Source organism: Gopherus evgoodei, chromosome 9 (genome assembly GCF_007399415.2).
Source record: "Gopherus evgoodei ecotype Sinaloan lineage chromosome 9, rGopEvg1_v1.p, whole genome shotgun sequence".
In the NCBI taxonomy this organism is placed as follows: Eukaryota; Metazoa; Chordata; order Testudines; family Testudinidae; genus Gopherus; species Gopherus evgoodei.
This window is the reverse complement of record NC_044330.1, coordinates 17,236,880-17,259,565: the sequence shown is the minus strand read 5'-3', so window position 1 is coordinate 17,259,565 and position 22,686 is coordinate 17,236,880. Positions and strand designations below refer to the sequence as shown.

Sequence of the window (22,686 nt, the reverse complement as noted above, 5' to 3'; positions counted from 1 at the left end):
TATTTTAAAAAAAATTGTTTCCCTTTAACTTACTTGAGGATTTTAAAACTACACTTATGTCCTTCAAAAAGAGTAGAGCAGAACCATTGCAATGATATATTGCAAATTACTTTTTAAATGGTAATTCTGTATGCACATGAAGTATGTCAAAGCAGTATTTAAATTAATGAAATCTTAATTTATATAACTATAAAGAAGGATCGTCTTCCAACAAGTACATATTATACATGATATATTGTGATTGTTAGAGTAGGTTTTGCCAAAAGCAGTAGATTGCTTTGAATAAATTGTCTAGATACATATGACTGCTATACACATTTTAACACTGCACATAACATGATTGAATTTGTGAGTGCTTTTAGTTCATGAAGTTTGTGTCTTGCCACCTCTTGCCTAATAATTTGAGACAGAATTAGCACTGGGTGAGTGGTTCTGCCTGCTGCCAAGAAGGGTTTGTTGAGGGTAAGAATCCAAAGCTAGAGATTAACTTGTCTTCATCCATGTAATGTGCTGTACAGCCAGGATTTGTGCAATAGGATCAGAGAAGAGTCATACATGAATGTAGCACTGGACAGCTGGTGCGTATGCATTTTTTATATGAACCCTGCTTCAAAATTTTGAGCAGCCTTTTAGTTCTCACCAATGTTCTAGCTAATATATGAATCAGAAGTATGCTTTCTGTATTTTGAAAGTGGTTTTGTTTTATGTGGCCATTTGTAATATGATAGCTGTTAGGAGGCAGAGTGAGCCTTTTAAAAGAAACATGAATTTGACCCATGATTTAGAGCACAAGCTAATTGCTGTATGGTATGGGTAAGAATTTTCCCAAAGGAAATAGCATTACTGAGCTTGCCATGTACATTGTGTGTTTTTTTACTTCTCTCTGAGGCTAGGTCACTTCTAGTCTTGAAGCAGGCTGAACCTAGACAAACTACTGTTCTCTTTCAGTAAGGCAGTTTCTGTGTTTTCAGGTCAACTGAAACAAAACATTTAAGTTCTAATCTTCCTGCAGAGAGAAACCATATGCAAGATTGTGTCCTGTATTCAAAATGAACATAGGCCAAATTCACACTAATGATATTCTGAAGTTCAGTATAGAGAATTAGATTTGGAATTTCAAAGACAAGAGCAATTGGGAAATTTTCCAAGTATAATCAAAAGAAAACCTAATGTAAATTACATGGGATTTACTGAGGCACCAGTAAAAAACAAAATGCCTTCATAGAGCCACTAACATGAAAAACTTACATATGAGTGGAATATTCTCTCCGGCTTGTAGATTTTCAAAGCCTGGTGTTTCACTAAAAGCATCAGGCTACAGCCTTTGTGGAGGAAGCCATAGATTTATAAATGCAGCAAAAAGTCCTGCGGCACCTTATAGACTAACAGACATATTGGAGCATGAGCTTTCATGGTGAATACCCAATTTGTCACATGCATCTGACGAAGTGGGTATTCCTCCACGAAAGCTCATGCTCCAATACGTCTGTTAGTCTATAATGTGCCACAGGACTCTTTGTTGCTTTTACAGATCCAGACTAACATGGCTACCCCTCTGATACTTGACACCACAGATTTATGTTGCTCAATTACATTAGTTAAGACCACAGTGACTTGATATGGACAAAACCTAAGATTCCTGTATTGAGTGTATCAACTGATACTAGTTTGGGTCTTGGTATTTGCTGATTTTTATTCAAATGATAACCACATATCTGCAAATATTTCTCATGCTTCATCAGATTAATGGAAGCTGAATTATTTGCTGCCGTATTTGGAGAGGACATTTCCAGTGGAAACATCATCAAAAACAAAAAACAAACCAACAACCCAAAACAAAACAAAAAAAAGCAAAACAAAACCCATCCAAGTTTCCCTAACAGGTGCTTCAAGGCAGTATCTGAAATAGCCCTGGCACTAGCTCACAGAACAATTGTGCTATTTGGCAACAACATGTTTATCAGCAGATTGCAACTTTCTATACAATCCATGACCATAGTTAACTTGTCAAAATCCAAATAATTTTGCGAATGACATGGAAACCAGTGCTAATGGTCACCTGCTAACTACAGTCACCTTTATCTGGTCTAAACTGAAAAGTTTTACTGGGCTAGCTATTTTGGTTAGAGATTTTTTATTTTATGAAATAGTTACACCAGTAAAAGTTCTAGTGTGGATACAGTTTATAGTTGATGTGGATGTGCCTTATAGTTATACCAATATAGCTTAGTCCTTTTCCCACACAGGAATAGCTATGCCACAATAATGCACTTTTATACCAATACAGCCATGCCCATGTTAGGGGGTTGCAATGCTTTATTCTGGTGCAGGTAAAGCAGAACAAGTTTCCAGTGCAGACAAATCTCCTGGCAGCTGTTAATATCTTACTAATGTCAGGTTTTTGTATATAGTTTTTCTGGTTTACTAAAAAGGAAAACAAAAAGACACTTCCTGGTCTCCAAGCTCTGTCCTCACACCCAGCCCTTGCCACTTCATCTCCCACCTCCAAATACCCCACAAGACGAACCCTGAGGAGGTTACGACGAAGCTTCCCCTGTAGGCAGGCTGTTTGGTAATTGCAAAGGTTTAGTGCTTTCCTCTGAAGCATCCAATCTGGCCACTGTCAGATATAGGAAACAAATTAGGTAGACCACTGGTTCAATACAGTATGGCAATTCTACATTCCCTCCCGCTAGTTACCACCTATGCCCTGAGCCATTGTAAAAATGGTTCAGTTCAGTGCTAAAGAGCTTTAGCACTAAGGCACCTTTGAAAACGCTTTAGCATCTCAGAAGCACTTTGGCAGCTCAGATGCACTTCAGCAAACATCGAGCATCCTAAACCACTTTATGACTCAAGTGCCCTAAAAAAAGTGAATGAAAACACATCTCAAGGTGCATGTTCAAACCCATATCTTGAAAACTTGAAAGATACTAAGCTATTTATCTTCAAATTTGTCTTGATTTTCCTCCTCCACGAGGACTACTGACATGGTCAGCTTGGTGTCTAGTGTTTCAGCCATTTGTGAGTCATAAGACATTTTTTTTTAAAGTAGGTCACATTTTTTCATGGTGAGAGTAATTCCCTCCCCTGCCACCGTATACCTCAAATGGCTGAATTAATTTAATTCACATTCCTTCAGTAAAATTCACTTTGGGACTGAGACCAACTATGGGAATTGTCAGATGATGGTAAGGTTTTCTGAGAAATGGGGGCTCGAATGGAATCCCACACTCATTCCGTCTCACTGAAAAGTATTTGTGATTCAAGCATGACTCAACTATGCATATACAATTTATTACAAAATAACTAAGGACATGGTTACTCCCTTGTTTTGGAATTGGTTTGGAATCCACACAAATTCCAAGGATTGATTCCCTGAAAGAATATAGATATCTGATAATGAATTACCCTTTTAAAAATATGATTTTCTGTGGAGAGTTTGTAGATTTTGGAAGCCCATGTTAATTGTCTCTCAAAAATTTCCATAGAAAGTGGGCTCAGTTTACAGTTGAACTGCTTACAGATTGTTTTTTCTTGCTTTCATGCCATCACCAGTGCTAAAGCTTCCTCCCTGGGCCAAATTCTTCCTTCAGTGACACCTGTGCAACCCCACTGTCTTCATGGACTTTGCATAGGTGTAACTGATTGGCCCTATAATTAGATTTTAGTGAAAAATTCTGTTGACGATGACCAGACATGAATAGAATACACCTCACTCAATTTATTGGCTCAGCAGGGATACAAGAATGGCAGGGGGAAGGGGGAATATCAGTAAAAAACACATTTTAATCTATGAAGTTAGCCAGTACAGCATGACTGAATACATGCAAAGGGGTAGATCTAAGTAAGAAGTTGCCAAGACATTTTTCAGAGGAGAATGGCACTTTAATATATCAAAACTTATCACCATATGCCAAAAATAAGTTGGTTAACAAGCCATATAAAATCAGATAAACCAAAGCCCTAAAATGGTTTGGGCCCTGCCTGCTTCAGAAACTATGTCCCTTCTTGTGTGAAAACATGGCGTTTGAGATTAACTGAGGTGCCTCAGATGCCAGCTCCCTGCTTAAATGGGCATGGCTGGTGGCAGAGGATTTTCAGTGAAGATTCCTTTACTCTGGGGTTTCCTTCCCCCACTTGGTCCAGCAGCACATGATCAAGAGCTATTTCCTTAGCACATTAGCACTGGCTAAATAAATAGTAATAGTGACCTAAATCATAGCTGTAGTTTGACTACCATATTTGGAGGGGCAGCTCCAGTGAGGCCAATGGGGCTGTGCATAGAGAGGCAAATTCCATGCCTGCCTAAGGCTTGCAGTTTTTTTGGAGGGGGAGGCAATATCCCCTACACTCTCCCCCCAAACTTTACCCATGGGCCCAATCCTGTTCCAATAGTAGCTATAGCAAAACTCACAGTGAGTTTAAGGAGCAGAATCCCTGCCTAATATGAGCAATACAGCATGGACTTAACTTGTCTAGCTTTGGGCTTCATTCCCCAAGGCATTGCTGTGAAGATCCTTGAGCTGAGAACTGCTGATTTAGAATGAAGTTGGTACAGTCTTGTGTTCACAGATGAGAGTTCGGTCCGCTGAGTTTTGATTCAGCACTAGTACAAACATTTTCTGTCTTGTTTTGTCTCCCAGTGATAGAGCAGAAAACATCTGATCATTCTGAAGACCCAGACCGTAAAAAACAGCTTGTGGCACTTCAGCAACAGGTAGGGACCTTAGAGTTATTTTTAAGGATAGCTTATTAGAAGTGTAGCCTAAATTTAGTTGTTTTTGTTTTGTTTTTTTCCAAAGAACAGCAACTGTTGTGCTACTGGAGGCTCAGGCTCTGAGACAGATTCTGAAATACTCTAAACTGGCATAATTCTGGGGCACCTTCCTTCACTGAACCTGATGACGATGGACTAAGTTTACCCCATCTCTGTGTGTGTTTCTTTGCTTTATTACCTATGTAAATGTCATGATGTTTTGATTCACTTCAAAAAAAAAATCAAGGGGCTTTTGGAACACACAGGAAAATTAGTGTTGGTTTAAGTTGAAATTTTAAAAGTCTCAAAGATTTGTGTTTTTTTAGCTTTGGAAGGAAATAGTAGCACTAGAATTCTGGCACCTTTGACTTGGCTATTAGTTGTGAAAAGATTCAGAAAGGCAAAATCCCACAATATCTTTCTGTCATATGCCCTATGGTATCTACAAGCATTGCATGTTGGCCTTGCAGATCTATCTGTTTAATAGAAAAACTATATGTGGGACCTGAGCTCTCTTAACCTTTTGAATATTTTATGATCTTCTTGGGCCCTTCTGACTTCATTCTTTACATTGGAAAAGGGAGGTCTGCTGCATCACCTCATAACATGACTCCCCGAGATCACATGAGAAAGATGTCTATACTTGGGGAACAAGGGATGTTGGATGAAAAGCACTTATACCGATTAGCAAGTGGCATGGCAGCAGGAGGTAAGCTAGAACTAAAACTTTCCAAGACCATGTTTATAGTATTCACAACATGTATTCAATATGTGAGCAATAACGTTTGATAAGTCTAATATTCTGGAAAGATCCCCTCCAGATTCCTGACCAGGACTTGGGAAAAACTATATAAATGGCTTTTGAAAAGTTCACAACAAATTTTATATGGAGCCCCAGTGGGTCTTTGGGAGTTTAAAGTTTGATTCTGAGGTGCTCCAGCATCTGGGAGGGCACTGCTCCTGTAACTCCCATAGACCTAGGGCCCAATCCTGCAAGGTGCTGGGTATTGAGTGGAGCCCTGATCTTCCACCATTCTGTGGCAGCTTTGTCACTGACTTCAAAGATTGTAGGATTGTGACTTACAGGAGGTACTTATTACTTTGCAGGATCAAGTCTTTAGTCAACTATGAGCAAAGCTGATCGTTATGATCCCCAGTGCACAGTCTTTTCTTTGATTCAAGAAACTCCCAGAACTCTGCGACACAATAACAGAGCATGCACAAGCTGTGTGGTACAAACTTAGCAGCACAAAATGTGCATCTCTCTAATAATTTATGGTCATACGGGGATTCTTTAATAATAAATATACTATTAAACAATGTTATTTTATTAAGATATTTTTGTTGGTTAATTTTCCAGGGATTTTAAGCATATAATCTGAGGGGCAAATTTTCAAGGAATTGGTGTCTCTTATAGGTGCACATTGTACTACACTCTGAGAATGCTCAAGCTCTGTGGGAAAACAGGCTGCTTACTGGTGAGCCCGATAAAGGGCAAGACCAAGTCCTCGATATGTACAGATGAGGGAATTTTGAAAAGAGAGTTTGTGACTGTGCCTTTGCAGCCCCATCCTGGCAGACCTAAGAGTAGCAGAAGTGTCATTCAGTTGGCCCTGTTCTCTTCCTCAATTCTCCTTTGTTCCCAGCAGGCTGGTGGGGAGCTCAAAGTTTCCATCTGTTGGAATATGCCCCAACTAACACTCTGTATATAGTGCATTTGAACCAAATCAAACTTTAATGGTCCCACTTTATATTTGGGGGTTCTGTTTATAAAGGGTTAACAAATGGTTAATAGATGTTATAAGCATGTCATAGACATGAGCAGCATATATTACAGATGGTTAAAAGCACATAGGTAGAAAGTGGTGTGGAAGGTTTATAAGCCATGGTTATAAGCAGTCTTTTGACCTGTTGGACTCTATAAAAACTGATAACCATTTATTAAAACATCTATTAATCAATTACTATTACCCCCAATGAAAGTGTGACCACTGTAATAGCATACTTCAAATGCTAGCATCAAACATTGCAACTATTGGTCCTGCAAAATAAATGAATAAGGAAAAGACCATTTCTCAGACCCTACATCTCTGCAAGAAAAAGCAGAGGAAAGAACATCAGTGGAGTTTAACATGACAAACAGTACTGCTGCAGATGCATGTCCCAGCAGCAGAGTAAAGGACAAGTTGTAATAAAATCATCCTTTTTCCCCTCTCCACTGTCATCTGAATTTGAGTTTAGTTGAAGATACTGATACTTCAGATGCAACGACTGAGGCTGATGATGGAATCAATCAAAAAACTAGCATCACTTCTCACAGGTTCTAAGGATGTGAAGGGTCCTTGGACCCGTGGAACTTTTAATTCATTTAAAATTTAAAAATAATTAAAAACAATCAAAACAAATAGGAAAAATATATTTATCTTTTACCTGACTTCAGTGGAAACCAAGGGTGCACTGAAAATCAAGTACTTATGTCCTATTCCAGAATCCATTCAAATAAATGTGTCTTTCCATTGACTTCACTGGACTTTGGATCAGACTCTTATGCGATGCTTGTATATGGAATTCTGTATTTAGCTTTCAACACCTAAATCTGAAATAGTTCCTGACTCAAAGCCCCATGCTTATTCCATTAGATTACGCTATTTCATATCAAGACAGGTTGGCGTTTTTCTTAGCTAATTAGAGTCTTCCATTTTTTCATAGATCTGCCCTATCATTAAAAATACAAATTTCCACAAACAGCACACTTCCCATACATCACTATTCCTTCATACTTTAATAGTGGTGAGGTATGCATCAACATGGACTGTATAAACTGTCACTGTGTTTACATGAGGCTTTGCACGTCTTGTTTATTTCTGGTGCAGTTAAAGATTGTATAATATTAACGCAGTTGGTTAATTGCAGTTAACTCACATGATTAACTCAAAAATATGAATTGCAATTAAAAAAATTAATCACAATTAATCGCAATTTTAATCAAACTGATAAACAATAGAACACCAGTTGGAATTTATTAAATATTTATGGATGTTTTTCTACATTTTTCAAATATATTGATTTTAATTACAACACAGAATACAAAGTGTACAGTTCTTACTTTATATTATCATATTTGATTATAAATATTTGCACTGTAAAAATTATAAATAAAAGAAATAGTATTTTTCAATTCACCTCATACAAGTACTGTAGTGTAATCTCTTTATCATGAAAGTTGAACATACAAATGTAGAATTATGTACAAAAAAAAACTGCATTCAAAAATAAAACAATGTAAAACTTTAGAGCGGGGGTTGGCAACCTTTCAGAAGCGGTGTGCCGAGTCTCCATTTATTCACTCTAATTTAAGGTTTCGCGTGCCAGTAATACATTTTAACGTTTTTAGAAGGTCTCTTTCTATAAGTCTATAATATATAACTAAACTATTGTTGTATGTAAAGTAAATAAGGTTTTAAAAATGTTTAAGAAGCTTATTTAAAATTAAATTAAAATGCAGAGCCCCCCGGACCAGTGGCCAGAACCCGGGCAGTGTGAGTGCCACTGTAAATCAGCTTGCGAGTTGCCTTTGGCACGCGTGCCATAGGTTGCCTACCCCTACTTTAGATCCTAGAATTCTACTCAGTCTTACTTCTTGTTCAACCAGTCACCAAGAGAAACAAGTTTGTTTAGATTTGTAGAAGATAATGCTGCCCACTTCTTGTTTACAAGTAGGACTGAGTGGACTAACAGGCTGTAAAGTTTTACATTGTTTTATTTTTAAATGCAGGGGTTTTTTGTACATAATTCTACATTTGTAAGTTCAACTTTCATGATAAAGAGATTGTACTACAGTGCTTGTATTAGGTGAATTGAAAAATACTATTTCTTTTGGTTTTTACACTGCAAATATTTGTAATAAAAATAAATATAAAGTGAGTGCTGTACACTTTGTATTCTGTGTTGTAATTGAAATCAATATACTTAAAAATGTAGAAAACATCCAAAAACATTTAAATAAATGGTATTCTCTTATTGTTAACGGCGTGATTAATCGTGTGATTACATTTTTTTAATTGCACAATCACAATTAATTTTAATCGCTTGACAGCCCTATTATAATATGCTATATTGATCAATGAGATGCTCAGTGTAGCTAAGCGGGGGATATAAGTCTACATTTTTTAAAATGGCAGTAACTACTTTGTGTCTAGTTTTCCTTATTAATAGGTGGAATATAAAAGATTATATGCTAACTAATTATTATATTTCTGGTAAGGTTCATACTGGGTATAGAATCACTTACTGAACTTACAATGGAATTTTATATGCTTTGTGTTAGAACTGCGACAGCGACAAGAAGTGCTAATGAGAAACCAGATGATGGCAGTAAACCCTCAGCTAATGGGAGCAGGCCAGCAGAAAATGCAGCCAATTCCTTCACAGTTTGAACCTCGATTTGTAGACAGGTATTTCTCCCCACTTCTCCATTGGATTTAAAGAACAGCAGATCACCTTATATTCATGAATATGTGTAAAGTGTAAAGATTTGAGATTATTTTTAACACAGTCTCTAGTCCCTAAAATAGCCTTAATAACTAAGGGATGGATGAAGCTGTGTGTGTCTCCTTAGCTCTCCCCTATATTTAAATTTAATATCCCTGTCTTTGGATACAGAATACTACATTGCTCCTGCTATGCTACTATCCACCTTTGTGCATAGCCCTAAATTCCACATGGACAATTGCTGAGGCAACTGTCTAATACCAGTTAGTCTGATTTGAAACATATTTATTAAGTCCCCCTCAAGTCCTAAGGTGAACATGGAACATTTTTTGACATAACTGGATGGCCTATTCCATCAGTACCCAGAAAGACCAATATTGAAAAGACATGCAATTACTGACTCCTACTGCTAAGGACAGGAAAGTGTTTGAGTTACTTCCCCAGGACATAATGCCTTTCCTGACCACTATTGGTACAGACCAATCTGCCAGGAGAGATGTCCAAAGGACCAATGGGCATCAAAACATTACACAAACAATATAAACCAAACAGGGCAGTAATTTCTTTGACAGATGTCTGCAGCCTCTACTACCTTAAGCTGTGATCTATTCTAAGGAGACTTGTGGTATGTCTACATTGCGATAAAAAAAATCCTGGCATCAAGTCTCGGAGCCCGGTTCAGCTGATTTAGGCTTGCAGGGCTCAGGCTGCAGGGCTCTAAAATTGCACTGTAGATGTTCTGGCTCAGGCTGGAGCCCAGACTCATCAGAGTCCAAATATTTACACTGAAATTTTATAGCCCCGCAGCCCAAACCCTGTGGGCCTAAGTCAGCTGACTCAGGCCAGCTGCGGCTATGTCACAGGTCTTTTATTGCACTGTAGATATACTTTTTTGAGTTGTGACTAGTCAGTACTTGCATGGGAGACCTTGAAGAAATGCAGAGTGTTGCTATATGTGGCATGAATGATTCAGTAGATCTTTCCTCTGAGTCACTTAAAAATCTGTGCTCAAGGGGAGTGTTATTGCTGATGCTGTTTTTCAGCTGAAAGGTAAAATTGGACCTGACCACTTGGGCTTGTAAAAACCCCCAAGGCCTTTTACATGAGAATTTAGGTCTTAATCCGAGTTATTTTATTACTTTATTACTTTTTACAAAAATTTTTGAGCAAATTCTGCAAATAGCATCCCAGTTCTGCCTCAGTCAAATGTGCCAGTCCTGTTAAAGTTAAAGGGAGTTGAATCAATGTATGTGAGTGTAGAACAGGACACGTTAAGTTAGAACATATACTTTACATATCTAATTGTAATTTTCTCTCTTTCCCTAGAGATTTGTTGCCTTCCACTGAAATGATGGCACCAGCTGACCCAAGACAGATCCATGTAGCTTCCCACCTTGGACCTTCAGTCCCACAGCATGCAAACATGCCAAACATATTGTCCAGTCGGGTTTATCCTGGTCCAGGTAACAGCCAGTTGAATGATCCTGTGAAGTAACAGGGTACTACTGAAAAAGTGGATACTCCTAGTTTTTCATCAGGTTTGTCACTGATGGCAATAAATAAGTTTTATTGTATTTATGTTTTGTAAAATAGCCTTGAGAAAGGGAGTGGCCTGCCTAGCAGAAATCCCAATCTGCACCAATATGAGACTTCAGACATGCAAACTAGAATTTATTAGGCACATCTCCATCCTATATGCTTGTGTGTGTGTGCACACTCTCCCCTTGCTTTTGCATTTTCCAAATAGTATGGCATTTGTCCATCTCTCTCCATATAAACAGAATGTTCTAGCCAGCAACATTTATCTGACTGGCAATGTTCTTTGTGGACACACATTTAACTCTCTGTAATAGGATTTTTTTTTTGTCTTAGCTGTTTTAAGGGGTTGTTTCACTGGTCACTCTCTTTGATCCTGTTGCCAGGACCTATGTTACCTGGATATAATTTATTCCCATAAAATGGCTACATATTTGTTTTAATAAAGTTTAGCTTGTGGTTCTCAGTCCTAAAGCAAGGGGTGGATACAGTAGCAAATTTCATGGTTGCATAATTGTGCAACACGTCATGCTGGGAATAAGAAGTTAATAATGGACCATATCTTGAGATTCTTACTCAGGTCTGAGTAAAAACTGAGCAAGGATCCCAGATTTGGTCAAAGATGAATAAAAAGGCACTAGAAGCCACTATGGTCCAGAAACAGGAACTTTTGGCTTCAGCTTCTCACCCTTCTGTGAGTCTCTGACTTTGATTTACCATATTTGGGTCTGATACAGTTCTCAGAGAGGAAATGTTATTAAAAAATTACATGTAAGACCATTGCAGCTAGCCTGTAAATAGACTTTTAAGTAGTGTTCTTACATTTCTTTTCCTTTTTTAAACTATCAGTTATTACGTACTCAGTTGGTTCTCCATGTTCTTCAAAGACAGAAGTTATCTCATAAATGTCACTACTCTCCCTTGCCTTAGAAGTATTGATGACAGGTGTTCCTATGGTCCTGACCCTATAAACACATGATACCAAGCTTAGTTATAATTACTATTAGTCCCATTGAAGAGAGAAATGTTTGCAGCATCTGGACTGAAGTTATACCAGTGACTCTGAAAAATATTCCATAGGCTACATTTTCAACAGGCCTTTTAACTGTTTACTTTTAACAATACTTTTAGGAACATCCAACTATTTCACGGAATGTGTGAAGTGTGAGTGCAATTCTAAACTTTTCTAACCATATATATTTATTTTTTCTAGGATATAGTTTTCTCCAGCCAGAATCCATGGAAGCTGTGGCCAGAAGGCAGGAGTTGGTTCAAAAACAAAATATTGCCAGGTACCTGAATGTAAATTTTGCACTGCGGTACAGGCCTGGAGTGGGGAGAAAGGAGGCAGACTGGGATGGTTAAGCTGCAGATTTTGTAATACACAACTTTTGGTGCCCCGTTAAAGGTAATTGCAGTACTTGTTCAAACCGTCCAGATATATAAAAAATCCTCTGTTTCAGGAAGCCAGGGGCACAGAAAAACTTTCTGCTTCTCTCCCTCATTCTGCTTTTAGTTTTAAATAACCGATATAAGATATAGGCCCAAGCTGGAACATCCAGAACTTGGTTAAAGATTGGATCTGTATCCAGACTTTGCAGCTTGGAACTCTAGATTCAAATACCCTTGACCTTGGGAAAACTCAGAACCAGATCTGAACTTGGCAGTTTGGACTCATCACTCATAGTATTTTTTAAATTTGGATTGGAGGATTGGAAATCCCTACACCATGTACAGGATGCCCAGATGTCCTGGTTTAGTGAAGCAGTCTTGGTGTCATGGATGATTATATGGAAATCTGGTGATTGGTCCCAGTTTCAATGTAATCAGCTGGATTTCTTTTCCCATGTAGCGAACCCCTCACCTTTATATTGCAAGAGGAACTTGCAAGAGGGTTACCATAGTTCAGTTTCCCAAAAAGAGGACACTGCTAGAGCGGGGAGGGGAAATTTGGAGAGGTACAGTTGGGGATGCTGGAGGGAGTACCTACAGTGGGGGTACTCACTGGAGGTGGGAGGGGAGCCAGTCACAGCTTCCTGCTTCTGCACTGGCCTGTCCCCCTCAGGGATCTAGTGCCAGGAGAGGACTGGTATAGCATAGTGGAGCTTCACCTGACCTTCAGCATCTACCTCCTTTCTCTGGCAAGCCACCCTGTGCCAGATACAGTGGTGGGTGGCTGGTACAGGAACCTGTTCTGTTGGCTTTATATCAGTGGGTAGTTCCCTCCACAAAGGTAATTCTCTGATTGTCATTTACTGTCAAAATACAGCCCTTTGCACCATCTGAGCATTAGACAGAGACCAAGGTGCATTGGAGAGTTGACCCAAGATCTTTACTTACAGTTAATTGGCTCTGGCAGTATAGTCAAGGCCTCGTGCATAATACGATTATATTACTGTATCAATTGCCACATAAGTGCCCTTTTTCAAGGTGTTGTATAATTTTCTGCTTGGAATCTAAGCTTTTTAAGTCTCTAGCCCTTGTGGTGGTGAAATGAGTGTAACTGATGCTGGGATGCCCGTATTATCAACTTATAAATCATGCTTTTGTTGGAAAATATTTCATCCCTTATTATCACAAGCATAATATTCTGTGAGCTTTCTTTTATGCATTTGACAACACTTTGTGTATAGTCACTTCCTCTGTTTCCTCTGTTGTTCATATGTTTCACACACAGCAACATGGGAAAGAAATATTTTTCTATTCATGTATTATATCGTTCTAGTTTAATCTGTCATTGAAAAAGAAATGACAAGAGAACTGATCAGTCCTCACTGCTAATGCTCTGTTTACCTCTTAGGATGGAAATGGAAATGAGTGCTATTTTTCAACAAAAAGAAATTGAGAAAGCTCATCGTAAAGGGCTACTGGGTTTGGAAGCACCTTTCCTCTACCATGGAATCCCAGCTAGCCCAGTTGCTTTCCGTGGCAGGCACAGACTTCCTGAAGGCCACCTTTCTAGCGACCTATATGTTCATCGAACCACCCTTGATGACCTTCATGGCAATACCATGCTCATGGCAACCAGCCCATATCCTCCAATCAGCAACCTGCAAAGGGAGAGAGGCCGTCGGCCAGGGAGAAGAGCTGGGAATCACAAAACTGGTGATTGCAATGCCAATGGTGCCAAAAGCCAAGCTGAAGACAAAAATGCAGACTCTGCTTCCACCACTGCTGATGATGAGAAAGAGGACAAGAAAGAAACAGAGCTTGAGATGCTGAACAAACATGAGCAAAGCAAAACCCATGTTGAGCCATCTGCTACTGCTGTGAAAAGCTGTAAAGAGTATGAACACAGCCTGAGAAAAAGTTGTGTTACTCATGAAATTTCCCCTGAAACAAATGGCTGCAGCAGTGCAAATAAGAAGGATCCCAATAACTCTTGCACAGCCTTTGATGACAAGTATATGTATCCTTCTGCAATCCCATTCTCAGCACTGCCATATAGCTTCCCAGTACCCAGCAATCCATTACAGCCTCCAGGTTTGTCAAGTTGGTCTCTTTTCTTTTTTTATTGATTAGCTTTCTCATCATCCTCTTTTTATTTAAACTCCACTTACAATGATAGAGTCAGGGTTTCAAAATGTGGACTTCATTAATCAGGGGCATATGCTGCAGCTAACATGACCTGATAAGTACACATCAGTGAAGGCAAACATAGTTATTTCTCCCATTTATAGAGATCTCCACATGTTATTTGCTGGCATATAAAGGTTTCATTCTCTAAGGCAGTGATGTTCAATCTTGCAGAACCACGTGGGAAGTAGATGGAGTTACAGAGGAGCAAAGTCACAGAGTAATCTCCTGATGCAAACATCACAATAGTGTGTCTTGCCATTATGTTGTTGCAAAATGATCTCATCACATGCTGGTGGGATACTAACACATATATCATGTCAGGATAATATTGTGGTTCTCTGCAACCCTATTTGATACATTCTGTCCTCCCAGCTCTTCCAGGCTGCCTGGTGGGATCCTGGCAGCAACTGCCCATTTGAGCAACAATCCTATGTATGTGTCGGGCAGCACAGGAAGTTCTCCTATCAGCTGCCCTCTGCTTGAGACCAAATTCATGCCTCAGGTTTGCTATGTACACATGACAGCTTATGTCGGTGTAAATTATGTCACTCGGGTGTGAGTAAGGCCTTGTCTGCACTACACAGTTTTGTTGAAAAAACTCAGCTTTTGTCAATAAAACAGTGGAAGTTTACACACTGAAATGTTCCTCTCATCGATGTAACTCCACATAATAAAACTACCTTGACGAACGGCATTGAGCTTTTTGCGACATAGAGTGACACAGCAGCAGTGTAGACACCTCACTTGGTTATGTCACCCTAACTCACCTCCAGGAGATGTTCCACAATGCCCATCATGACCACTCTGGTCAGCAGTTTGAACTCTGCTACCTGAAGATACATAGGTATGCGACCTTCCTCCGTTTAAAGGCCCGGGATTTTTTGAAATTCCTCTTCCTGTTTGCTCGGTGTGAACAGTTCACATAGCATCTTCTCAGGTGACCATGCCGACTTTATGCAGCAGATGTGCTCCCATGTGGAGCACACCAGAGCTGTTGGATCTGCTGAGTATATGGAGAGAGGAGGCTGTGCAGTTGCAGCTTCACACAAGCCGTAGGAATTTCGATAGCTACGGACTGATTGCTAAAGGCATGCAGGAGAAGGGGCACGAAATGGACACACAGCAGTATCGTGCTAAAATCAAGGAGTTGAGGCAGGTGTACTGGGAGGCTAACCAAGACACGCTGCTTCCATAAGGTGCTGCACGCCATCCTCAGCAGTGACCCCACCTTCACTGTCAAGAGTCCCATGGATACTTCGAGGGCATAGAGGCAGCGGCCAGCAGACTCAACTTTGATGAGGAAGTGGTGGACGAGGAGTTAGAGCTAGAGAAATATGTGGAGCACACAGCAGGGTTGTCTGATGGTGTGGTGTGTCAGGACCTCTTTTCCACTCCGGAGGGATCTAGCCAGTCCCAGCACTCCAGCTATGGCACGCAGGATGCCAGAGAGTGGAGCTCTGGTAAGTGCTCATTTTGCTTTCATACTGCACGGTGAGAGGAGATTGAGCTGTCATGTACTTTGTTATATGGCACAGGAGGGATAAGGGACAGAGATTAACACCAGAACTTGTCCATCTACGCCAGTGGTTCTCAAACTTTTGCACTGGTGACCCCTTTCACACAGCAAGCCTCTGAGTGAGACTCCCTTTATAAATTAAAAACACTTTTTGTATATTTAACACCATTATAAATGCTGGAGACAAAGTAGGGTTTGGGGTGGAGGAGAACTCCTAATCTATGCAATGAGGTCATGGTGGGAAAGTTTGGTAATATACACGGGGATGTCTCTGGAATCCTCCATAGTGATCTCTAGGAAATTTCCCTGTAGGTATTCTGCAATCCTCTGCCAAAGGTTCCTTGGGAGAGCTGCCTTGTTTCTCCCTCCACTACAGGAAACTTTCCCATGTTACCCAGCAATTATTTCTGCAGGGGCCAATGCGGCACACAGGCCAGCAGCATATGAAGCCAGTCTGAAGCCACACAAATGCAGGAGATGCTCCTTTGCAGCCTAGGTTACCCTTAAGAGTGAGATATTGGGTTTGATTACCCTAGCCTGTGGAAAAGAGTACCAAAATTCAGATTAGGCTCCCTACCACCTTATAATAACCCCCTTCACAAACCACCCTTTGTCCCTTCTTGTCCTTTCTGCCTTGCCCACCCCATCTCCCTGGGAATGCATCATAATTGGGACTTGCAGCAACCTGTGTGCTAGCCAAGAGGCAGTGAGAAAGAGGTGTATGTGACTTTTCTGATTCACAGCTGTGAGCGTACTCACAATACTGTCTCTCTTTATTGTTTCTTTGCATTCTGCAGATGTGCCCTTGAGAACACATTCCTCCATGCCGGTGGAGTGCCTCCATCAGATAAGGCAGCAACCCAGGAGGAGTAAGGAGGATATGTTTCGTGAAGTGCTGCAGTCAAGAGATGCAGCACACAGCCAAATAACAGCATGGAGGGATACAGTGAAAGACTGAGGCTGAATAGCCAGGAAAGGACACAGGGGCAGAAGCAGATAATAAAGTTAATGGAGGACCAGACGGAGATGTTGAAGTCTCTCATTAGCCTGCACTCAGAGCTATCTGTGCTCAACTCCCACTCCAACCACTACAGAACTCCAATCTATGCCCTCCCCAAACTCCCGCACTGCATTCATCATGTGCTCCCGGTCCCTCACAGTACCCCATGCACTCCATGTCTAGGGACTGATTTCCAATGAAAATGGGAATTTCACCCAGCTGTAAGAGCCTTAACCACAAGACTGTTCCTCATTTTCATCCTGTTTGTTCAAAAGTTTGTGTTTCATCTCTTTATTAAACTAGAGTCTTTGAAATAAAATGAGTCTGTATTTGTGAAATACATACATCACTCAGTGCTAACGTTGAAACACAGTGGCTATAGGTAGGAATATTTGCTCCTTGCAATTAACGCTCATGAAACAAACACTACAGGGATAATTCATGGCAGCAAGTAAACATTGCCTGGTCAAATGCATCAAATCGACACATTACTATGAATCACTGTCAAACTGCTCCTTTAAACCCTCCATAATTTGAATTGCCTCCCACTGCACCCCTCTAATTGCCCTTGTATCTGGCTGCTCAAAATCAGCTCAGCCAAACAGCCTCAGCAGCCTATTCCTAGGGAAGCTTTTCCCCCTTTGATTCACAAATATTATGGAGAGTGCAGCAGGCTGCAATAGCCATCGGAATATTTTCCTCACTGAGGTCTAACTGGCCACCAGTGACCTTTTAATCAGCCGAAGGCACATTCAACAGTCATTCGGCACTTGCTGAGCCTGCTGTTACAGCACTCCTTCCTGTTGTGTAGGTTGCCAGTGTAAAGCTTCATGAGCCACAGGAGCAAGGGGTATACAGAGTCTCCAAGGATCACTATGATCATTTGCATAGCCCGCATTGGAATCTTCTAGTTTGGAAAGAAAGTGCCAGTGTGCTGCTTTCTACACAGTCCAGTGTTCCAAAAGATGCACCTTCCCTGGCCACCCTGCATTGACATCAGTGAAATGGCCCTGGTTGATGTGCTCTGTCACGTGATGTTTGGGGGCCAAAATTGGGACATGCATTCTATCTATTGCCATGCAGCAAGTTAGGGAATCCCATTGCCTTAAAGCCATCAATTATTTCCTGGATGACAGACCAGTAGCAGTCTGGAGTTGTCAGCTTCCACACACTGATCGCCACTTGCTTGTGCACAGTGAAGGAAGCTCTCATTCTGCTGTCCTTGCACTGCAGTACTGGAGCAAGTGCCACACACAGTTCCAGGAAGGTGGCTTTGTGCATCCAAAAGTTCTGTAGCCACTGCTCATCATCTCATACATGCATCATGATGCGATCTCCAACTCAGTGCTTATTTCCCCAGCCCAACACCGATGATCCACCATGGCAACCTGGTCCATGAATGCCAGCAGCAATCTTGATTTGTTTCCATAGCAGACAGAAAGGCAGGCATCACCAGTTCACTCTCTGTTTTTCAGCTCATGAAATACTGCAGGACCAGCCGTGTTGTGTTCATAATGCTCATCACCAGAAAGGTCAGCAGCTCAGGATCCATGTCATCAGGCAGAGATGGCGGGCACACAGTTTATAAGGGCTGCTGAAAAACAGCACAAAACAAAGTAGGAAGCCTATGGAATGATAGGATGGAAAGAACTGCATCAATGGATTGCGAGCAAGTCCCCATGATGCAGTGCAATCTTTTCCCAGAGCTCCCAGTGGCAGAGGGCAACAGAGGTTGGCAAGTTTCACTGTGGGATAGCTACCCTTGATGCAATGATCTCTCTATTGATGCAAGAGCAACGACTGTGGACGTGCTCATCTGACACAAGGGCCATTGTGTAGATGTGCTCCACTGATGTTATTAAAGAGACTTATGATTGTTGACAAAACTTAAGTCAACGTAACTCTGTACAGTAGATCCCGTGAGTGATTTAAGTTACACCAACCTAAGCACCAGCATGGACAGTGCTATGTCGGTGGGAGAGCTTCACAGGATCACTGTTCTGCAGTCATTGCTAAGTTCTCTAATAGCAATGGGTCCAATCCCGACAAAACTTCCATTCACTTAAATGGCAGCAGGTTCAGGTCTTTATCCTAAAACATCCACAAAAGCCAGTTTGTATTGCTGCAAAATGAATTCATTAGCTTGCAGACTTGCGTTACGTTTGTTTCCTGTCTGCAAAATGAATTTAGGTTAATACAATGCCAAACAAACCAAACAAAAATTGCTGCAGTTTCTGAACTAGCCTATCTCTTCTGCCCATACTCTTTCTGCATGCATTTACAGCAGATATTAGTTGTGATGGGCTGAGTTCGGGTGCATATGTAATCTGTGTATAACAGCGGTTCTCAAACTTTGGGTTGGGAACCTGAAGTGGGTCACAACTCTGTTTTAATTGGGTCGCCAGGGCTGTTTTAGACTTGCTGGGACCTGGGCCAAAGCCCAAACCTGAGGCTTCAACCCTGGTGGCAGGGCTCAGGTTACAGGCTCCCTGCCTGGGGCTGAAATCTTTGGGCTTTGGCCACCCAGCCTGGGGCAAAGGGGCTTTGGCTTTGTCCCCCTTCACCCAGGGTGGTGTGGCTTGGGCAGGCTCAGGCTTCGGTCCCCACTCCTGGGGTCCTGTAGTAATTTTTGTTGTCAGAAGGGGGTCGTGGTGGAATGAAGTTTGAGAACCCCTGGTGTATAACATGCATTCTGAGCTTTGTTATATTTTTTATGAAGTGCTGTTTTGTCATTTTACAGAAGATGTCCCTAGTACAGAGCTTCACCTAGAGACTGATGTGCCTTCAAACAGTATAGAAGATGTTGCCTTTTAGTATTTACCTGGAGACTGAAACACATAATACAGTTCATGCTTCATCATGATATGAATGAGTGTGACACAGAGCACTGTTATCTGCTTGCCTGTTTGTTCACTTGAAATATTAGTCAGTCAAGTTAAAATAGCGGTAAGGTATAACAAATCAAAAGCATCAGATAATGTAGTCTTTAGAGAAAATGCTGCAGCATGGTAGGCATGTACAGTTCCATCAGTAGAGAAAATAAGAGTAATCAAATAAAAGAAAAAATCAAACCCTTCAGAATTAGAAAGTGATGAGTGACTATTTAGTATGTTGCTTAGGACTATGCTATAAGTACGTGACCATAAAGTATTGTTAGTATATGAAGTAGGTCCTGTAGATGTGTATAAACTCTTATTTTTAATAAAGTTTTCTATTGTTTTGCCTGTTGAGATGATACAAACACAACATTTTTGTTTCCTTCTCAAAGGAGTGCATGGCCTGATTTTGAGTGGAGAAGATATTTCTTCCATTGAAGATATTCGCAAATGGACTGTTGATGATGTATACAACTTTATTATTAGCCTTCCAGGTTGTTCAGATTATGCACAGGTGACCACAAGTATTAATCATACTTACATTTTTAGATGTTTAAAGATACATGCCCTGGATTTAAAGTTCTGCTAACATCATTTTATCTACTGAAATTAAATTATTGTTACTATTTATTATTTGCAGTAGAGTATCTTGAGGCCCCTTTGTGCTAGGCAATGTGTAACCATGCAGTAAAAGATAGCAAACAATGTAGGTTAATGCTCGTTTGTGGTTGTATGCTGCAATACAGTGTTCTATCATGGTGTAATATGAGAATGTTAATAGGAGAACAACTGTATAAGGAAAGTGTTTTAATACCCCACCCTCTGCCAGTATAGCACTTGCACAACTTTCAAACAGGCAGAAGCAATTGCATGGTCCTGTGATGTTAAGCAATGTTTTAAGCAATAGTGAAATTACTTCATTCAATTTCATGAAAAATCATAAGCAGTGTAAACAGCAGGCTGAAAATCTGCATATTCATGGATAAAAAATGAATGACTAAGACATGAGCTTCCCTGTAATTGATCACTTTTGTTAAAATAATAAAACTAAATGATGTTGCAACATTACACAGCTGGAACTCTGAGAGCAAGTGGATGTGCTGAAGGCACAGATGATGACAGCCACATCCATCTGCTCTCAGAGTAATATAAAGCTGAATTATTTCCATGTTACTGTTTCCTTCCTTTATTGTCTGGGTATCAGGATTAAAATAGAAGACATAAAACAGTCTGTTTTAATAAGCCATTGTGTGCATTTTATTGTTTAATAAGGTATTTAAAGATCATGCTATTGATGGAGAAACCCTGCCACTACTCACAGAAGAACATCTGTTGGACACAATGGGATTAAAACTTGGACCAGCACTAAAAATTCGATCTCAGGTACTGAAATGCCAAATGGAGGGAGAATGAAAGATTTGTGTTGCATGGGAAGGTGACAAAATTTTGTTGATTTTCTTTGAAGTTATAACACTCTTTCACCCATAAAATATCTGAAATAGTATTGTGACAGGGTGCACTATCTAGTCCCTGTGGACAGTGCATTAACTCCAATTCAGCTTCCCTTTGCTTTTCATGCGTGCCTGGGGAAGAACTATGAACAGCTGCTTGAGAGACAGTGATGGAAGAGAATGCCTTTGGGAAGGTTGGGCTCCATAGCCAGGGTCATAAGATTGGGTTGAAATTAGAAAGACTTGTCTGATCAATTAGTTCATCTCCCCTTTTTCCCCTCCCTCCCCTGACCAATAGAGGATTGTTCTCTCCTGTAGATTCTCCATGACTTTGACCTGTCCTTTAAAATAACCCAAGTGATGACGCTTCCATCACTTTCTTTGGGATAGTATTCCACACTGTTACAGATCTCACTGATAAGAAAGTTTTCCTGCCCATCAGTTACAAATGTCCTGTTCTTAATTTCACCCACTGACTTCAAATTTGTTCTCATTTCTCTTTGTCTCATCTATCTTTCTCCTAACCCATGTTCCTTTTCTTCTTCTTCTTAACCCATGTATATCTCTCATTCTCCTCTTATTAAGCCTATTACTCTCTTTCTCTTAATCATTTGTCTTATGTACCACCAATAGCCTGCATTATGCATGCTGAAGCACACCACCTACTGGGAAGAAAGGAGCTTGTTGTCTAGATTCAAAGGGTGCTTGCTCTCCTTCCCCTACAGATTGTGCTGAGCACAGCCAAACCAATTCAGCAGAAGTTGGGCATAGCTGAAACTGAGAAGCAGGGGCAGTGGAGGACATTTCTGAATTTTTGCTAACCATCCTTAGATCTGGCCCTATGAGATGGCTGGAGGCGATACAACCTGAAGGCTCTAAGGTCATGTCCCCATCAGCCCTGTGGATAATTTGGACTACATTCAAATTTAAGGTTGAGATGAGCAATTAGTTAAATTGACATTATTTGAAGTAATTACTGTAATTGCTTATGTCTTTAAAGGTGTCTCGGCGGCTGGGCAATGTGTTCTACATGATGAATCTTCCTATGTCCGTGCCCCTTCCTTCTGCTACAGGCAAACCATCAGAGCAGCCCTCTGACATGGCCTCCCCTATCCGCTGCAATAGCAGTGGTGATACACTGGGCAGTCCCTGCTCCCAAGACCCAGAAACTTCAAAAACAGTGGAGCAGACTGTTTCAGAAAACAGGGGAAATCCATGTGACACAGCTGGAGCCCAGACTGACTTTCAGATGATCAATTTTCAGAAGAGCTGAGCTGGGTCCAACATGTACAATGTTTTCAGTAATACAGTAGAACCCCTATGTTACAAATGGTTTCAAGGAACATCTGAAACCTTCATAAAACCAGGGATAGTGAAATAACCTCCAAATGCAGCAGGACTCAGTAAGGTATTTTTAAAAGCATTTTTTAAAAAGTGCAAATACACATTAGTGCAATTAATTTCAAGTGCAATTCATA

The 22,686-nt window shown here is 40.5% G+C and overlaps 1 protein-coding gene across 1 annotated transcript; it reads left to right on the top strand.

Annotated features, from left to right (window-relative positions):
• The first annotated feature begins 5,365 nt into the window (after positions 1-5,365).
• SAMD7 (sterile alpha motif domain containing 7) lies at positions 5,366-22,481 on the top strand. The gene is made up of 8 exons (XM_030575674.1): positions 5,366-5,468; positions 9,087-9,213; positions 10,577-10,713; positions 12,000-12,078; positions 13,587-14,269; positions 20,150-20,271; positions 21,030-21,140; positions 22,209-22,481. The coding sequence occupies exons 1-8, from the start codon at positions 5,366-5,368 to the stop codon at positions 22,479-22,481; spliced, it is 1,635 nt and encodes a 544-aa protein (XP_030431534.1).
• Positions 22,482-22,686: the final 205 nt, after the last annotated feature.